The sequence below is a fragment of the Lytechinus variegatus genome, chromosome 16, assembly GCF_018143015.1.
Source record: "Lytechinus variegatus isolate NC3 chromosome 16, Lvar_3.0, whole genome shotgun sequence".
NCBI classification, from domain to species: Eukaryota; Metazoa; Echinodermata; class Echinoidea; order Temnopleuroida; family Toxopneustidae; genus Lytechinus; species Lytechinus variegatus.
In genome coordinates this window covers 27251811-27272643 of record NC_054755.1, presented here as the reverse complement: position 1 = coordinate 27272643, position 20833 = coordinate 27251811, and the positions used below count along the sequence as shown (strand labels likewise).

The 20833-nt window shown below is 38.4% G+C and overlaps 1 protein-coding gene across 2 annotated transcripts; it reads right to left on the bottom strand.

Moving 5' to 3' along the window:
- Window positions 1–349: 349 nt before the first annotated feature.
- Window positions 350–19377, bottom strand: LOC121429674 (integrator complex subunit 6-like). Of its 2 annotated transcripts, XM_041626836.1 has the most exons (16): window positions 19095–19377; window positions 18804–18881; window positions 16202–16351; window positions 13979–14068; window positions 12610–12802; window positions 10958–11089; window positions 9527–9595; window positions 7468–7655; window positions 7047–7199; window positions 5877–6107; window positions 4979–5172; window positions 3523–3788; window positions 2932–3080; window positions 2291–2531; window positions 1368–1823; window positions 350–1078 (listed from the first exon to the last, which is right to left on the bottom strand). In XM_041626836.1, the coding sequence occupies exons 1-16, from the start codon at window positions 19203–19205 to the stop codon at window positions 876–878; spliced, it is 2904 nt and encodes a 967-aa protein (XP_041482770.1). In that variant the 5' UTR covers window positions 19206–19377; the 3' UTR covers window positions 350–875. The 2 variants fall into 2 exon arrangements, with proteins under 2 accessions (XP_041482770.1, XP_041482771.1); XM_041626837.1 differs by lacking the exon at window positions 9527–9595.
- Window positions 19378–20833: the final 1456 nt, after the last annotated feature.

Sequence of the window (20833 nt, the reverse complement as noted above, 5' to 3'; positions counted from 1 at the left end):
TCAAACCCACGACCCTCTGATTGAAAGACGAGGGTTATAATTACGAGAATGGTAGTTGCCATAATGACAAAGTTAAACCATTGTAACTCTTTACAAAACGGGCCCCTGATCTTCTTAAGACCATCGGAGGGCATATACCATCCAACCACGATCTGGGCCAGTGACACAACGCTTAGCAATGATCGTAGAAACACTTTCCTACCATTGATTCCATTGACTACAATACACAATCAATCGTGAAAATCAAGCGTGCGATTAATTGCTAACCTTTGTGTTATGGGACCCTGGGTCCCATAACACAAAACTTGGGAATCAATGTAGAACATTTTTTGTACTACTGATTGCATTGACTACAATGTACAATGAATCGTAAAAATCAAGCGTACAATCAATTGCTAACCTTTGTGTTACAGGACCCTGATGAGGGTCTAGCATGCATCATTTATGCTCATTAACCCTAGAACAAGAGGGGGGGGGAGTATTAACTAAGGGTCAAGTGGGATATTAAAGGTAATAGTCCACTGAAGAAGTCACATTACTAGTGGGCATTTGGCAAATCGGAATGCAGCTTTGACACTACATACAAGTTGTAACCTGCAACTTGAACATAATCCTTTCGAGGAACTTTGAAAACTTCGTACAGATATTTTGCAAATCAAAATTAAACACTGAAAGGGAAAGGAAAACAAAAATAATCGAACAAAAATTGAAAATACATTTCAGAAAAATAAACCCCGGGAGAAAAAGAAAAGGATGAACACCTTACAAAACAATAAATAAATTACAAGTGTGGACAGAAATTGACACGACGAGAATAGGAAAGCACTGTCCATTGACTGTGATACAGTTCAAAGTATAATCCAACGGATACGGTGCTATCTGACGTGATTGGATCCTGTGCTTCCTAATGATTGTTTCTTCTCGAACGTCACCATGGAACTACGGAACATCTCCAGCATGCCGATCAGGGTCTTGCGTCTGAATCGCTTGGCCTCATTGATGATGCTCTCGATGAAGAGGTATTTGGTGTCCATGTCGCCTTGGATTTTGTTGAGCTCCTCGAAGAGACGTCTAAAATCTGGAGGGGGTGATGGAAAACGGGAGAAGATTTTATTTATAGGCGACATTGTGATATTATCGAAATTATGCGACATTGAAAATATTAAATAAGAGATGAAACAAAGGTAAAAAATAACAACTAAGAATACAAAGATTGGAGTCAGGTTTGACCCGTTAGTGAATTTCACCAACATCTGTTACAAGCTACAAACATCCTTGCATGTGATTGGCTGAGGGCACATTTGTCAGCGCAAAAATCTGTGACAAAACGCCTCCTCCTGAAACCTCTCCTGAGGACATCAACTTACTTTTGCCTGGCTTTCTGACCTCTCTAATTACTTTAGTTCTAAGTCTGGAATTGACCACATTCACGTCAATATCCGAGTTCATCGAGTCCATCCGCTCATAGGCGGTATTCCTCGCATTGTTCGTTGTCGATGGCTCTGATGGTGGAAGCACGTTGTTATTATTCATCTTGCGGTGTTTGCTGTTAGATTTCTTAGAGTCGACGTGATTGCTGGTGGTCGTCGATGACCCTGATGAAACTGGAAGTGTTGATGATGATAATGATGACGGAGACGGCGATGTGGGCGTGGCTTCGTCCTCCGAGGATGCATTGCTGCTTGTTTCCATGGCAACCTCATCGTTGATGCCATCCATGATGATGACGAGCTCGTCCGAAGAGCTTCCCGATTCGTCACCCGATGCAGGAGGTTCTTGGGGTTTGAGTTCCGGTGTTGGCAACCTTTCCGGAGTTGATGAACCTACACCATAGAGAAAGATTAAGTGTTAGAAGTGCAGTGTCGGTGGGTGTTTCACAAAGCTGCGGTTCAGAAGTTATGAACTACATGGACTGGTGACCCTTTCTTGTTCTAAATGATATACACTAGATATTTATTGGTCTTGATTTAGTTCCTAAGAAATGGTCGCCAGTCGTTCGTAAAGCCGGATGTAACTTACCTGAACCAACAGCTTTATGAAGCAAACAACTGAAGTGATAATTTCTTATTCTACATGATGGAGGGTTTTTTAAAGGCTTTACTTTATGCACAACTGGGAACCTTTCTTGTGCTAAATCATTCTTATATCAATTCAAACTTTTATCTCTTGCAATTAAAATTCTTGTTTTCAAGGATTTGTATTACAGTTTTATTTATCAAGATTTTGATGAGAATTATAGAACAATCATGGTTGAAATAAATTGACAATTGAAATCATAGGCTGTTCTTACTAGAATTCTTATTCTCCTTATTACTGCCATTGGTTGCGTTTGCATTCTGAGCCCTTCGCTGGACGAGTTGATGCAAGGGTTGCTTGAGTAGGGCCCCCTGGGCCGCAGGGGACGTTGGTCTACGACTAGGCGGTGACGCTCCCTTCAACTTCTTGAGGGAAAGATTGCTGTCCGAGGCCCGCCTCTTCTGAGGTATGCCCGCCATGTGCTCGTTAATGTCTGCCTCGTCGACCATCATTTTCTGGGGATAGGATGAGAAGTGGAATGTGACGTTAAAGAGTACAGAATATGCACTATGTTCAAGGATGAATTAATGATGCATGAGTAATAACTTCTTGCACTCAAAAGATCAAATACACATGAGTACTAGTCAACATATAAGCAAATCAACAGAATGTATGCACATTCTCCGCTCACTGAGGAGTATTCAATGCTGTAATAACAACAATAATATTCCACTTTTATACAGCACTTAAAAACATCAGAATGACGCCTCTAAGCACTTTGCAGGTATATCATCACACTAGTCATTGGACCCTGGCATGCCTGCACACAATGTATGAACATTTCTCCACTCCCTGGGGAGCATTCCAACAAGATTGTTCAAACTCAAATGATAGGTATATGACGAAGGTTTGTACCTTATCCTTCTCTGTTGCCAATTTGAATGGGTTTCCAAACGTGTGAAGCCTGGCCGGGGCGGGGTCTGCTTCCCGTAGAGGGCTTGGTATCCGCTTCAAGTACTCCTGGTAATTCCCCATCTCTCCTATGGGAATGTTGTGGAATTTATCTGAAAAAATAAACGTGATGAAATGTACGTGTAAACAGGCCAACATTGAGAGTGCCAATACACAACAGAGGCAAGTCTAAGTCATGCTTAATTGATAAGACATACAACCCAGGTGAGGTAAATGAATACCTGGTAACAATTGATAAAGTTCTTAAGCATGCTAACAGCTGCTCTGATACAACAGACTTTTGATAAATGAAGTGATAAGTGCCACACAAGCAAGAATAATCATATTATCATTCGAATTTGAAATAGTAAACTTTGTGTGATTACTGATTACTTCTCTACCACTCAGTATATCACTCCATGATAATCAACCTCTTCTGTTTCACATTCAAATTATGCATAAGATTGTGCGTAACTTTACTAGGAGCTTCATGAAAGCGATTGTAGCAGGTGCAAATATCACATAACCAAAGAAAGATCTCCTTTGATAGCATACCTTCATTCATGAATCTCACTGCCCTGTTCGACGTGATCTGGAGGAAGTTGGCCCTCATCCTGAACACCTGATCCAAGATCTCCTTCCGGGGAATGTCAAAGGGGTTGCGATAGGTCTGGGGTCTGATGTCACGGTCGCTCACCCGCAGCATGTACCCCGGGAACTCGTTGACGTTGTTATCTGCCCGGACTGTGATGGTCTCGCCCGTGATGCTCTGAAGCAGCTGCTGGAAGTCTCGCCGTGCTGCCAGAGAGCGTAACGGAGACCTGTAAATGAAAGGCAAATACGATTGAAATGTGTTGCTTTATTGATCATTCACTCTATTAGCTACATTATAATGTTCTTTATAATGAATTTAATTGAATCATTATTATTTTTCTCATAAAACATCAACACCATACTTGATATCAACCAAGAGTATCGAAGTGTGATGTCATCAAATTTTCTTTTGTGCATTGCAGTGTTTTAATACATTTTGATGGAGCATGATCCAAACTCCAACTTTGATATGAATCAGATCATGGTGGCCAAAGCTATGACCAATTGATTATCGATTTCAGCATCCACTTCTCAGATGCTTTCTGCAAAAAATCCATAGAAAATGCCCGTCAAATAACAATTGAGGGATTTTAGGTCATTGTCTACAGTTGGTGGACCAGATCAGCACATCTTATTCAGACTGCACAAAAAATAGCAATTGTGTCATTTGTCCAGCACAGAAATGATGTTTTGATTTAATTGATTTTCAACAAAGGCTGCTTTGTTATAAGGGGCTTTTGACTAAAGATTCTCTGTGGTATCGAAAGCATCTATGAAGTGATAAAATGCCCTGATATCTAATTACCCCATTAAAATTAGTGTGAATTGGTCTTGCTCATTACTGTTTTGGAACCAGGCCAATTTACATTCATTTAAATGGGGTTCAGAACTATTTTGGAACCGTTCCAATCTACACTGATTTATATGGGGCTAATTATGCATACATTCGGCGGCATCTTTGGCCCACACAGAACGATCCCCATCGAGCATCGGTTGTGGATGCTTTTCACCAAGCGCTGCCGACATATGGTATCCAAACTGCTGAAATTCAAAAAGATTTCTTTGGTGACTTCAATGCTTCGGTACTCTAAGGACCATTTTCTGAGGTCCAGTTTAGGCCATGGTTTGCGTTTTAATTGAACTTTGGTAGGCCAAAAAGGTCAACATTTTGATTAACATTGCATGTTTCTTGTATTTCCCGTGGTCTTTCTACTTTTTTTGTCAAGTTAGTGGTAAAGCAAACCAACTTATTTATCATTACAAGACAGTAAAGAATGATCTGAGAGTCACATGAGTGGATACAATGGACCTCCCCCATTAGAGATTTATGTCACAATGGGCTTTCCATAGTCAAACAACTTTAGACTGGAATTGAAATTACACCCGAATTCAGAATACGGGCCTAAGTAGTACATACCTAGGTTGTACTTTGATACCAAGCTCCTGAGCTCTGGGTCGGCTGGCGATGAGGTTAGCTAACTTCTCCCCTTCCACCTTGCTCCGTTGCTTGAGCTTCTTAAGGTACGTCACCACACTGTAACTCAGGCAATTCTCTAGGCCATCGGGTATTAGGTTGGGCGCACCCATCCGCCGAAGAGCTACTTTCAGTGGCTGTGAGATTAAAAAGAAACAGATTTTGAAATATTATCTGCCATATTTCTTCTCTAAGCACTGTCAAAATTTCACTAAAAACCAGGTTATGGACCTTAGGCATTGATGCCATTACGCCACCATCTCAGAGGCTGAAGCCATTGCCTTGCATGCATTGGTGATCTGCAGCTGGCGCATCTCTGACAACTCTGTTTACACGTATTTCTCTATCCTCTGAGGGAGGGCGCTATGAGATAATGATGTCATATGAGTGAGGGCTATTTACCCAAGCTTTCATGTAAACTCTTACCATTCTTTTTAATTTCCTTTCGTAATTGCACCAAAAGCATCTACCCATGTTGGATACTGGAGCATCACCAATGCTCATTTTATAATTATTATCATTATTATCAGTGTTGTATCTTCAGATTATTACATTGAATATCCAACCTTAGATATCTAATATCTAAATATAATATTGCACTAGCTGAGCTTATCCTGTCTCTTCATGCGCACCGGAATTGGTAGACTAGCTTCGCCAGGGTAATATAGGAGCGGCTTGAGCACCTAGCAAGGTGGATATGTGCGCTAAACAAATCCTATATTATATTGTTATGACTCTCTAAATCAGACATCATAAGGTACAATACAAACTAAAACTACTGGTAAAAATAAAGAAGGTACATATAGAAATACATTTAATAAGAACCAAAACATGACCTCACCCCTGCATAGTATCTGGGGACTTCCTCTAGATAGCTATCGAATGCCTGCTTCCACTTCTGAGAGGGCTTCAGCTTGTGTATCTTACACAGGTCATCTAGGAGAGGGATCAGGGTCGGGTAGTTGTACGGCATTACAATAAGGTTCACACACGATAGGTTGGAGCTTGCCTTTAGGAAGCCAAACGGGTGACCCATGATGTCACCGTTCTTGTTGCTGTTGGGTACGAATACCTAAAGAAAGGTTGGCAGTGTATGGAGTATAATGAAAAGAATGGCATGAAGATGAGGAAAATTTGGTCTTCCAAGATTTTTATTGGAATTCAGTCAGTCATATCTGATCTCTAAATTTGTTTTCAGCACCATCATCATACTCATCTTATCATCATCATCACCATCATCATCATCATCATTACTGCCATCACCACCACTACCATCATATTCTTCATTTATGATATCATCATCATATTCGATCATATCATCATCACAACCATCATCATCATCACCGCCATCATTACTGCCACCATCACCACCATTATCACCACGACTACCATCATCATATTCTTCATATCCGATCATATTCATCGCCGTCGTCATCATCATCACCACCATCATTACTGCCACCATCACCACTACCACTACCAACATCATATTCTTCATATTTGATATCATAATCACCATCACCACAATCATCATCACCATCATTGTCGTCATCATTAATTATCATCACCATCATCACCACCATCACCACCACCATCATATTCTTCATAACTGATCATATCATATTCATCGGGTCGTTGTCATCATCATCATCTTCATCATCGTCATCACCATCATCACCATCATCATCATCACCATCATTACTGCCACCATCACCACCACTATCAACCTCATATTCATCATCACCACCACCACCATCATCTTCATCACCGCCATCGTTATCATCACCATCATTGTTGTCATCATTATCATCATCACCGCGATCATTATCATCACCACTATCATTATCATCTCAATCATTGTCATCATCATTATCATCACCACCACCATTACTGCCACCATCACCACCATCATCATATTCATCATATTCTTCATATCTGATATCATATTCATTGTTGTCCTCGTCATCATCATCATCATCACCACCACTAACACCACCACCACCATACCTACCTGCCAGCATGAGTTAGGGTTCCTCCTTTCCAAAATGTACTGTGTCAGCGGTGAGGGTTCCAGCTCGTACTTATCAAACGGAAGTTGATCAAGAATCATTGGGTCACAGTTCGTACAGGTGAACTTTACCACTGGGTGAGATACGCGCTGGGGCTGCAAAAGATACAATTAAAAAGCAATGATCATCTGACATTATGACTTCAGCAAAGAATATGTAAGCGATTAACATTTAAAATATCCTATTTTTAGGAGAAAAATCATATTCAGTGTCTATATCCCCTTAAGAAACTTACTGATGTGTGGATTACAGTAGATAGAGGAATATGGGGATAGCAGTGGATGCTAGAACATGTAGTGGATACTAGGCAATGTGGATAGCAGTGGATACTGGAATTTGTGGATAGCAGTGGGTACTACCTACCAATGCCGGTGCCTGTGGATCAGGCCAGAACGTCTCAGGAATTGGCCAGTGTCCCATGGGTACACCACTCTTTGGATTAGGTCTCACATGGATCATCCTACGGCAGCTGTACCACGAGGTATCCTGGGGGGTAGGGGACGGTGCCCCATTACGCCCATTAGGGGGCACCCCCAAAGTGCCCGGGGCATCTGTAGAAAATGGAATCGTTTAAAAACCATTAATGAAGATGTGACACATGTATTTCTAAGTGTCAGGGACATGTAGCAAAAAATTGCAATTTAAAGCAACTCCTCTCCATTACAACTGATTAGAAATGTGCATTGATGACGTGTTTGATTTTTTAAGCTGCATTTATAAAAAAAATTGGTGGGTTTTGATGGATTATTGATAAGTGGTCTGTTACACAATGAGAGATTATTTAGGCTAATTTTTTTGCAATGATTACATATAACTAGAAATGCATTCAACGTTATATGTTATCAATCACACAAATCAAATCTATGATTAATTGCTACGGTTTGAGTAACAGGGTCATGATATGATTCAAATATTTGCAATGGACAATTCTTTTCACAAAACCTGCAGTATTTCTTCAACTGTTTTAAAGATGGAATACGATACTGCAAAAAATGGACGTTGGCATTTCTGCCAATATGTGTTTCATTTTACCTGGTGGGTGTTTCATAAAGCTGCTCGTAAGTTACGTACAACTTTACATTCGACTGGAACATGTTTTTGAGTGATAAGTCAGCTACATAGCAGTGTATCAATGAGCACAAGAAAGGGGTCACCACTCACCAGTCATGACTGAGACATGTTCTTGAGTGGCAAGTCAGCTACAAAGGGATGTATCATTGAGCACAAGAAAAGGGTCACCAGTCAAGACTGGAACATGTTCTTGAGTGGTAAGTCTGCTACATAGGGGTGTATCATTGAGCACAAGAAAGGGGTCACCAGTCGTGCGCAAAGTCATTCGTAACTTACAAACAGGTTGATGAAACACCCACACGCCGCCCACTCAACTGGGAGAATGCTAATGTAATTAGCCAAGATAGGACTTCAGCTTTTATCCAAAAAAGCTGCTCATCAGTTAACATGTGAACCAATCTCCATTTATAATAATAATAATGTCATATTTTACCCAGGGTAGCCACTTCAGTTGACGTTCTGAGAACTGTTCTCCTAGCAGGCCCTGCTTAACATGATAATGTTGTGTGTAATCAATCGTACAAATCAACTATATGATTAGATTGCTAAGATTTGAGTGATTTATAATTTCAATATTTGCCATGGACAATGTGTTCCACACAATTTGTGAAATTCTTTAGCACTGCTACCTTGATTGGGTGCTCGAGCATTTGAGGAATTTCTTCCTACTGGGTACCCATTCACCTCACCTGGGTCGAGTGCAGCACAATGTGAGTAACCTTATTGGAGATTACACTTAAGAACGAAGCTCAGTTATCGGTATTTCAGAGCCAGCATAACTAATACTTACCGATGGAAAGAGATTTAACACCATAAAAATTTAAAATGAAACTTGCTTCTAAACATCACTTACAATTTCATTTAATTTTTTGTACATGTGAACGTGTATTCACTGCAGCATGATTAGAAAAGCAGCACTATTCACAAGTATCGCCTCTTTTGAAAGTAAATACTTGTACCACAAAAGAGACATTTTCAGTATTTCACTTAAATTAAAATGGTGAAACTTTTCAATGAAGGGGTTTTTACATATTAAATGACTTGAATGAATGATAAAATGTGACCTTTGGAAGGACAGTGGTTACTGAATACTGAGCCAACTTTTGGTGTTTCCATAACTTGTAAGCAAACACCAAAACTTAAATGTGAGCTTTATAACAGCTTTCTGTATATAGAGAGTTTCCTCTCATTCAAAGCCACAAAATGTTCTCTTTAACAGTATAACGAATGCAAACGTATAATGGGTCAGCGGGATTGGCAGAGGTGGATCTAAGGAAGGAAAAAAAAAGTGATGCACTTGTTGACACGGCACTCGGAAGACTTGACCTAGTTACCTAGGCTGCCATCTTACCCAGCGGCTGTGGCGTGCCCTCCCGCTCCACCTCTGGTGGTTGAGGGGACTGGCGTCCTCCAGCTTTCACTGTAAGACACAAATCAGGGGGTACCATCAATCTTCGGTGTTCAGGGAGTTATAGCGGTTCCATGACATTTGCTCCGGCGACAACTGCTCCGCTCTAAAATCCCACACTAATCGAATGACCAACTTCAACCCTGACTTCACACTATACCCTCCCCTAATCCTATCAAAACTCTTTTTGGAACCCTAACCCTACATCTTACATGAAATAAAGCCTGGAGCAATTGTCGAAGGAGCAAATGTTGTGTCACCGTTATCTTCAAGTATAAAATACATCTCTTGGCGTGTGTGCCTTTGCTATAATTTCATTCACTCTCTCCATCTCAGACATGGAAATGATACAGTTATCAAAAAGAAAATATGACACTGAAATTAAACTGGGTGCTGACATTAACAGACAGACATGTTAACTTGTTAGTGATTAGATTGATTTTGAAACAAAAAGAGAGAGAAACAAAAAAGATTCTTGATTCTAAACAATAATTTGGTGCAATAACAGACATTGACTACCCCGTAAGATGTCAGAACAGGGGGGCGTTTCATGAAAAGACTTGTTGGACGTTTCATCCGTCAAGTCCTGGGGAGTGTTTCATCAACATTTTCATCCAAGTTGTCAGATCTGACATCTTTCTCTGATATTGATTGGCTGAGAGGTACTGTTACTATGGTAACTGTCGGATGAAATGGGACTTGTCGGATAAAACGTCCGACAAGTCCTTTCATGAACCCCCCTCCTCTTCTACCTGACAGTTACCATAGTAAAAATGCTTCTGGCATTCAAAACAAAGGAAAGTTATTAGATTTTGTCAGATGACAAGTGATGACGAAATGATCCCCAGATTCAGCTGTGATTTTTATCAGTGAACAAAACATCAAAGTAATGACGTACTGTGATTACTTATTATAATAATGATGATAATGATGTCCTATAAAGGATTACCAAGCCTCGTCCAGACATGCAAGATCTGAACTCTTTGACAAGTTTTGTTGAGCATTGTCTCAGCAATAGCGAGTTTTTGCAATTGCAACCGGGACGGATTCTGCAACATAGTAAATCTATCAAAATTCCCATCAAATCACAATGAAAAGCTTACAGGTCTTTGCTAAAAATTGGTGAAACAGGACAGCAGATTGTCCTAAAAATTGAGGAGCTGACAAAATATTGCAAAATTTTTGTTTTTCCAAAGTCTGGTCTCATACTGGGATGATGCTGCTGTTTTGATTCAACGTTTTTCAACAAAAGCTGCCTTGTCAAAATGGGCATTTGACAATAAATTCTCAACGTTTCAGAAAGCGTCTGTGTAGTGATTGCAAAAACTCTCTTACATCTCAACGAGGCTTAATTAGATGGAGAATACCACTTACTCTCTCCGTTAGGCAGGCCAGGATCTGGTCCAAACTTCTCAAAATGGACTACCACACCGCTCTGGACCTTCTGGACAAGGGACTCAAGGCACTGGTTTAGGGTTTTCATAGAGTTCACCATATAAGAGCGACCTAATTAGAGGAAAAAGAGAAGAATGAGGAAAGAATGTCACTGGCAAATGCATACATGATCCAAGTTTGAATTTGACTTCTAAATGGGTTCTTTAGATACTGTGAAAATTAAATATTTTCAGTTGTACAATGGCATCTGCGACCTTTCACCTGGTGATTCCAAATCTACTCAGATCATCATCACTTTCACATGCAGACATTAGTGAACGAGAACGTCGTAGCAGTCCTCTGATCGCTCGAGTCAACATCGTCGTCTGCCCTCTTTCACTACAGATCAGATGACTTTAGATTTCACTCGTCTTGTACGTGTTCGTACGTCCACTTGAAACAGCGTGATAACCAGCGGGTCATGACACGCTGCCCGACCTTGAAGATCTGGCGTACCATCGCCTGGCGACCCGGTCGGGTGATGCGAATGTGCAACTTGTGCACACTTGCCCTTTCACTTGCTTTGATTCCTTTTTACGCGAGTTGGGATATATATCGATATGAATTTTGGAGATCAGAAAGCAATTTCAAATATGAGAAACATAATGCATCGTACAACTTACATTAATTTTGTGAAAAAGTCACTGAAAACTGTGTTTTAAAAGGGAAAGGTTGAACTTCATGCTGAGCTTGAGCAGTTAAATGACGTCACTCACGTGCACCGCACATCGACTATGATTTAGGAGAACCGCATAATGGATGTGGCGAGGTTCTCGATTCTGATAGTGGACGTGTGTGAGGACCTAAGGCACATGGAACGCCAAAAAATGACGTCATCTCGTACCAGTTGACTATGTCGACGTGCATTTCTAAAAGTGCTTATTATTTACCAAGACCTCAGTTCATCCATTAACGGAAAACTTGGAAAAAAAAATCAATTTTCATTAATTATAGAGAGAAGCAATTTTCATTTCAACTACAATCAGAATCGGTTATGAAATGACAAAGTTATAAAATTGTGAAGTGTAAATAATAACATTATTAATACTGATATTTATATGGCACTTTTGACAAAAGCTTCAAAGTACTATTTTATTCACAAAATATGTACATGAGAACAATTGTCAGTACATAATAAAATATGACAATATTCACAATTGTTAATTCGAATAGAAACACATACACTGTAATACATATTTCTCTACAGAATAAGAGAAGAACATAACTATTGGTCTGGAAAAAGGTGCGTCTTCATAAGTCTCTAAATCCATATCCCATGGTGATCCTCACATTGGCAACATTGCTTCCAAGTGACAGGTTTAATAGTGCAACTCTCCCTTTTGCACACACTAGGTAATGTGGGTGTTGCAAGAAAACATTAGCAATCAATTGCAAAATTTCAGATGCAAATTCTCAAGTGAATGATATATCAATTACAGGAATTCAAATTTATTCAAATTTGCCATTAATGAAGACTTGTGATTGATTTTATCAACTTAAATTGACTTGCAATCATTTGCAGGTTACTTGCAATCGTTTGCAGGTTTCTTGCAAAGCCCCATATGACTAACCCTGTGGGTGGAATCTCTTACCTCCTGTCACCTCGCACATGCTGCTTATAGGAGAGTCATCCGTATTCACCAGGCTACTGGTCGGCCCCATCCGTTCCTTCTCCCCCGCGACCCCCGGCAGGCGCAGCACCAGAGCGAATAACCGCTGGTCCCATCTGAAGGGCTCCCTGGTCAGTTCGCTCCCGGGAAGGACGTGGCTCATCGGAAGCGATAGCTGCAGGTTGTTTAGAGGAAAGTGGAAAATAGAAACATGAAGTCGAGCTCATTGCCTCAGTCACACTGGCGCATACAACTCAAGACCAATCAAAGCTATCATGTTGTTTCCTATGACAGACTATCAGTCGGTTTGGATCGAGTCTTGTTAGTGTGACAGGAGCATACATGTGACAAGTCACCCCATAACCGAAAATAAGTCACCAAAAATTAATATTGAGTTTTTATAATTTGATCTTGTTAGTTTGAAAGGGCAAACATGTGACCAGTCACCACATAACCGACAAAAAGTCACCAAAAATTAATATTGAGTTTTTACAATTTGGTCTCGTTGGTTTGAAAGGGCAAACATGTGACCAGTCACCCCATAACTGACAATAAGTCACCAAAAATTAATATTGAGTTTTTACAGTTTGGTTTCGTTAGTGTGAAAGGGCAAATATGTGACCAGTTACCCTATAACAAACAATAAGTCGCCAAAAATCAATACTGAGTTTTTATAATTTGATCTTGTTTGTGTGACAAAGGCATGCCTTTACATGTGACAAGTCACCCCATAACCAACAATAAGTCCCCCAAAAAGTTATATTAAGTTTTTACAGTGAGTTTAAGCTTTCAAACTATATATAACTTGTCCAAATTGATCAACAATAACCTACACAAGTTATTGATTGAATGCAGATGAAACTACGCTTAAAAAAATAGGGAGAAAACAGTGATTGAAGTTCGATGTTCACTCAAACATGCATGGAATGTGCACACTGTGTAATATTAGTGAAACTTCTGAGTAGTTATAAAATAAAAGTGCCAAAGAAACTCTTTTATCTTGTTTTCTTTTCAACTTTTATACCACATGAAATTTTGACAGTATAAAGAAGAATAACTCTTTCAAATAGGCCAATTTCTTATTTTGGCTTTTTGAATACTATTTTGGCTATATACAGAGAAACTTATCTGGTGACTCATTGTTGGTTTTAGGGTAGCTGGTCACATATATTGGGGTTTATCAAGAACATGAATATCTACAATTAACGGCTTGTGTGATGGCTTCACTGACTTATGCAGATAATGACATTTTCATCAACCATGGAGGAAAATCCAATTTGTTGATGAAGATAGTTTAGATAGCTTTAGAATAAGGGGAGGGGTATTGAAATTATAACTAGGATAGTTTTACCTCATCCTGAACACCGCTGTTACTTGAAAGTCTATGTCCATCAGTGATTGCTATGACAATGGCTGGTTCCAGGTAGAATGGGTTCCGACCCTAAAAAAAAACAAAAACAACAAATGACAGATATTCTATCCCATTATCTTGCTGTAAGACTTGTCAAAGGTGCATGTGATAAAAGCTGCATTGACCATCAATTACATGTTAATGTTATGTGAAATCATAACACTAGATATGATTATGATGCACCCTAAAATACTCAGCAGAGCACTCAATGCATGGTGATGGAAACAAGAAAACACAAATATAGCAAAAAAGAAAAGACTATCTATTTATCGATCTATCTATCTATCAATCTATCTATCTATCAAATACAGCAAAAAAGAAAAGACTATCTATCTATCTAGCTAGCTAGCTATGTATCTATCTATCTAGCTAGCTAGCTATGTATCTATGTAGCTATCTATCTAGCTATGTATCTATGTATCTATCTAGCTATGTATCTATCTAGCTATGTATCTATCTATCTAGCTATGTATCTATCTAGCTAGCTATGTATCTATCTAGCTAGCTATGTATCTATCTATCTAGCTATGTATCTATCTAGCTAGCTATGTATCTATCTATCTATCAAGCTATGTATCTATCTAGCTATGTATCTATCTATCTATCTAGCTATGTATCTATCTATCTATGTATCTATCTATCTATCTAGCTATGTATCTATCTATCTATCTAGCTAGCTATGTATCTATCTATCTATCTAGCTAGCTATGTATCTATCTATCTACATGTAGCTAGCTAGCTATGTATCTATCTATCTAGCTATGTATCTATCTATCTATCTATCTATCCATCTATCTATCTATCTATTTATCTATCTATCTAACTATCTATCTATCTAGCTAACTATGTATCTATGTATCTATCTATCTATCTATCTAGCTAGCTAGCTATCTGTTCCAAAAAATATTTATTACTGTTTTTGACCAGCAGCACATACTAAAAGGGTCAATGTATAAATTTCCTGAACTACAATATACCAAAGCAAATGAAAACATAATTACATTGTTCGAAACTTAATTCTACTTGCAAGGTAATTCATAATCTATATTAATCAATTAATTCATTCATTATTAATTAATCCATCCATTCATTTGATATTTTTTTCAACAGGGTACAATGGTAAATTTGAGTAACTTTGACATTAAAGGACAACCTTCTATTTAATAGCTCTTGAGAGTATTAACATGACAGCTAACATTATATGGCAAATATCCCATGACGCTTTAATGCAGTGGGCAGTAATCCCCAAGGCATTAAATGTTGATTGGGCAACTGTTAATTTTCTTTCTTTTTTTTCTCTTTAATACTAATAGGAACAAACCACCCCTTTTCATTACCGAGACATGGACAAATTAATACAAAATGCAAACTCTGACAAGACTCCATGCATTATTGCGTAAATTTACATTTGTAACCTACCAACCTACAACCAACAATAAGTTGCCCAAAATTACTTTTGAGATTTGTATTGAGCTTTAAAAAGCACAGTATCCTAAGAGCTCTCAAAAATGATAACTTGTCAAAACTAATCAACATAAACCCACACAAGTATTTGATTGAGTGCAGAAGAAACTCAATGGCCTGATTTCACAAAGGTGGTTTTGAAAACCCACGGTTGAGTCCATGTTTTATGCAGATTTCCTGTATAAATTACGCTTATTTTACCGTGTATTAAAAAATGACCAATGCTGATGCGCGCTTTTGTCACAGTGCGCCAAACTGACGCCTATTGCCATGGTTATGCACGCTATTTTATTCATGAGTCCACTCTTCAAACAGTGGACTCGTCAATAAAATAGCGTATCTTATAATGGTAAATAATCTGTTGTCTCACGATGTGGCAAACTGAAATTGTGATGTTTTGACTGCACCTGCTAGTCTTCGTAAGGCAATGACGTGGACAATCGCTGAGTGCGCCTTCTCAATTACAGTTTGCCACATCGTGAGACAACAGATGATTTCCTTTACCGATTTTATACTACCACGATGATCATCATCTTCCGTACTATTGACCAAATTATTGTTTTTACAGAGAAACTTTCCTGGCCACGTATTATTGACTTGGGGATGGCTGATCGCAATTTGTTTGAGATCAACTAAGGTTTCATCACAAAAAAATCCTGGCCCTTGGCCACCAGGCAACTTTGAAAATATCTTTAATACCTGGCCATAGTTGTCAATTCCAGAGTAGAGACGGTTGACATTCAAAAGGTCAAAGGTCATCTTGAGGGCATGACCCAAGGTTGTGAGACCGGTGGCCTGAAGGTTCTTCAGCTCAGTCATGAAGACTGCAGGATTCTCCTTCCAGCCAGCCTAAATTATTATAAAAATAACAGTAAAAATCATTAACGGGGAATCCAGCCTTGGTCATAAAATGTTGTGTTGGAAAGAAGAAAAATAAACAAAGAAAGAAGAAAAATAAATAAAGAAGAATGGTGAAAGTTTGAAAGAAATCGGATAAGCAATAAGAAAGTTATGGCTGTTTTAAAAATCAAGATCCCTAATGCCATGTAGATTTCAAATTGGCAAACTAAGAAAATTATGACAAGGAGCAAGGACAACTTTCTCATAGGCCCTGTACTTAATTATCAGGGATTTGTGGTTTTCACCCAAGTACCCTTTCCCCTGGGGCAGTAACCTAAACATGACCCAGGTACATGTAGCATATTGTTTTATGTCCTCATGAAAGAAAATTACTATTTGAAATAATTTGAAAATAATGACTTTTTAGCCATTTCACATGGAAGAGTAGTTCTTGCTTTACATCACTATGACATCATATATGTGGCCAATTTTAAGTCTCCATGGGTATAGTGATTACCAATATTTACAACTTTTAAATAATCATTATAACTTTGTTATTGTTTGTCCGATATTGTTCAAACTTTCCTCTATATCAGCATGTCTGATTTTACTTTTTCCTCTGAAAACAATTTTTTATTTGGGTTGGATTCCCCTTTAAGTGTAAATAATTGCCAATGCCCGCATTTAAAGGGAAAGTTCAGCCTGACAAAAATTTTATTGCAAAAAAAAAAAAAAAACAGAAAAAAAATATTGGCAAAGTTTTGAGAAAAATCAAACTAAGATATTAGAATTTTAAGTTTTGGATTTGGGACATCATACTATGCAAGCAACTTCCCCATTTAAAAATGTAGTAAAAGAAAAAATCAATGTCATTATCTAAAAAAAAAAAGAAAAATAGAATGAAAATGGTTTTTGTAATTTCTGTATATATCACCAAACAAATTATTTCTGGGATAGCTTTGAAGCTGCTAAAATGGATTACTCTTCAAGGGTTAGGTTGACACCCAATCCTGATGGAATAAAAAAAAACTGTCATCATGAACCATTAAAGGTAAATGACAGTAGTTGCAGTAAAACACTAATTTCGTGAGAAAGTCTGTAAAACCAAGGTTAAGTATGACTATATCATCGTGGATCTAGATCTGGTACAGTTACATAAACTGAACTTTGTGAATTCATAAAATCTAAGCTGAAATACGATCACACTGAAGATCGCCAACACAGATAGGTACACGTGGGACAGTGTATTATTATTGCTGGAATAAAGACCTGAAGGAAGTGACCGAATCCGCGCTTATTTTGTTTAATTTCTCAGCAATTACACAATTTCTTCCAGAATCCTTTGGCTCATATTTTTTATTCATACAAACAGACACTTGGGTGGTCATTATATTAGATTCTGTATAAAGTCATTTTGAGATCGTTACCAGAACTGGAATGTATCCTTAAAAGGAAAATTACCAGTTTATATCAAATAACATATTGGGCTCCTGCTTTTATAATTTCACAAATCAAATCTTTGGATTTCCCTCAATCCTCTACCAGTATTTTGTTCTGCTTTTTACAATAATTTTTTTGTCAGGGTGAACTTAAATTGTATATAAAAAACAAAATTATTTTTCTTCATGGTTAAAAAAAATATGTTTTTCTTCATGGTTCCATCAGCAGTGAAGAAAACTATTACAGTTTATCACTCCTAACATTAGGGCTAATTTCCAATTACCATATCAATGCACCCCACACAAATAAAATCACTTTCACTTTAAGAAAAAAAAACACAAACTTAAGTTAAAAAAAAGTAAAAGAAAACAACAACATAACTTTGTCATTTTTTTCACAATCCTTCACCACTATTTTTATCTCTTTCTTTTAGTTTTGCTCCCAAAAGTTATTAAATAAAATCAACTGTTTGAAAAGAACATACATAGTATTACATACCATATATTACTATATATTATTATATCATAACCTTGTTCATTCTGAATGAGTGTATATTACCATACATACTCTAAAATGTTGATTGTGTTGAAATGAAAGATTGATTCTGAACTTAAATGTTTGGGATTTTTGTCACATTTGGCTACCCATACATGTAAATAAACCACAACTAAAAGTGAAAAACTAACACAGATTGGCAGGTAGTACACTCATTGAATCCACAAGTGTCTGCATGCATTGGCTGCTAACTTCAGCTCAGCTCATGAATATTGATCATTGTTGATCTTTTATGATCGATATCCTGACCCCGATCCTGACCCACAATTTCAGTCTGAAACAAGATGGACGTTTGTATGGAGGAAGTACATCTGGTGCTAAGTTTCATGCAATATTTTGCGAATCTACCTCCCAGAACGACCTTAACCCAACAATATTTCGTGGGGGAAGTGTTGAAGAATCGCGATCTCGCAAATAAATGACTATAATTTATGACAAACGAGAAAAATCAAGGACCTTGTAATACCTTTATTGTAGCCGGAGACTCATCGCACGTCACCAGCATGTAGCGATCCGTGCGGCTGGCTTGGTCTCGAAGGCGAAGCTAACGTTACAACATGAGAAAAAACAAAAGAATTTCACAGTATGAATGTTTAAAATGAACAACAATACATCTGAAAATTTTAGCATGATCATTTAATATCAACAACAGCAACACGAATCGTAAGCAACACCATCTATCATTCTTTGATAAGAAAGAAAGTCACTACGAACTTCATAAAAAAAAATCGATCACCCAAAATGCATTGCAGTTTACCTTCATGAATGTCTCAACAGCTCCCTTCGCAATATCCAAGAGTGATGTGCCCAAATGTGTCCTCTGATTCATCGAAGCACTGGTGTCTATTAGAAAAACTAACACCGGCATCTTGTTCCTTATTAATTTATCTATCTCTCATGCCAAAACTGTGTAGAAATATCGCATACAAGGCCCAAAATAAGAGATTTAATTCCCTTTCCTCCTTTTTTGGCAGCTTCGCGAGAGCTGCCGAATTTCAGCAGCAGCGAAAACCCATCGCGCAAAAAATAAATGTACGGAAAATTATCTCAGCGCAGCCCTAGTCACGTGACAACTCGCTTATTGGTCAACGTCAATCTCTCTAGTTTGCATATGATTACAATAAGAAAAGACGTTACTAAAAATACATGTACTACCGAAGCGAAGAAAAATAATATCATTGAATTTGCAAGATAGCTTGCAAAAACAGAACAAGAATACTCGCTGCACCTAATGATACACCCACAGCTGAGCTCAAATTAAGAAATCAAACATGTCAAAAGGGTAAGGGAAGGGAAGGAGGTATGCTCCTTCGGTGTTCCCCTCACGAGGGGGGGGGGGCATGGCCATTAAAAATGGTATAAATTTTATTTACCTACTAGTATTTTTTTTATTGGGACACATGCGCTGGATTACGTACGGCAACGTATATTCTTTTCAGGGGCATACAACACTAAATTCTGTAAAATAAGGGCGGGCCATTTAATTCTAATGCCTTTTATATATAGCGACTGATATTGCCTATATTAACGAAAAAAGATTTGGACTAGGTGCATTGGGGCGTTTGTCCCCCGCCCCCCCCCCTCCGGTGGCGTAGCTAGGATTTTTTTTCCTGGGGGGGGGGGGGGGTCCTTGATTTTTTAGGGGGGCACCATTTTTTCTGGTGTATGTGTCAGGGCGAGTCCGACTTTCGCCAAGAGGGGACAGGGCCCCAAATTATATAGTTAATTGGGTATCATCAATAATGCAATCGTGAAGCGTGAGCAGACAATCATTGATATTCTGATGTGAAACTGGATAATTTAAGTACATTTTAAATAAAGAACATGCAGGCTATCGCGCATGTTTTAGATATAGACCTAGAATCTGGGCATTCTGAATACATTTGTTTAATGAAACATTATCATGGAATACACGCCGACAATAGGAACCTGACAAATCAAATAATGTGACAAAGCAGCGTGAGCTTAAAATGCTGATATGTAGACCGTAAAATGGACATGTTACAGAGCACTTAAATTTGAAAATGAAAAAAAAACTTTAAAGTTCGATGTCCGAGCTAAAATATGTTTTGTATATTGACTTCAAAACTTGCTCCATATCAGCCGATTGAGCAAGATATGAATCTCATCGAACAGGTAATTCTGGCGCGAAGCGCATGCAAATTTTTTTACATACATGTAGTAACGTGAAAGATTGTTGGGGCTTTTGGCAAGTCTTCCCTCACATTATTTCATTCAGTCGTCTTCCTATTCTTATTTTCTCTTCTTTTTTTTTCTTCTTTTCCTTTTTCTTTTCTTCATTCCCCCTTTTTCCTTTTTTTTGCTCTGCCGATTTTTTTTCGCAGGGGGACACCTGGGGGGGGGGGTGCCCCCAGGCCCCCCGTATCTACGCCACTGCCCCCCCCCCTCCGATTTAGGAGCGTTCCTCAATATGGTGCCCAGACAATTTGGAAATTGAAAAAAAAAATCGCAAATGAATGCTGCCGCAAATATCAT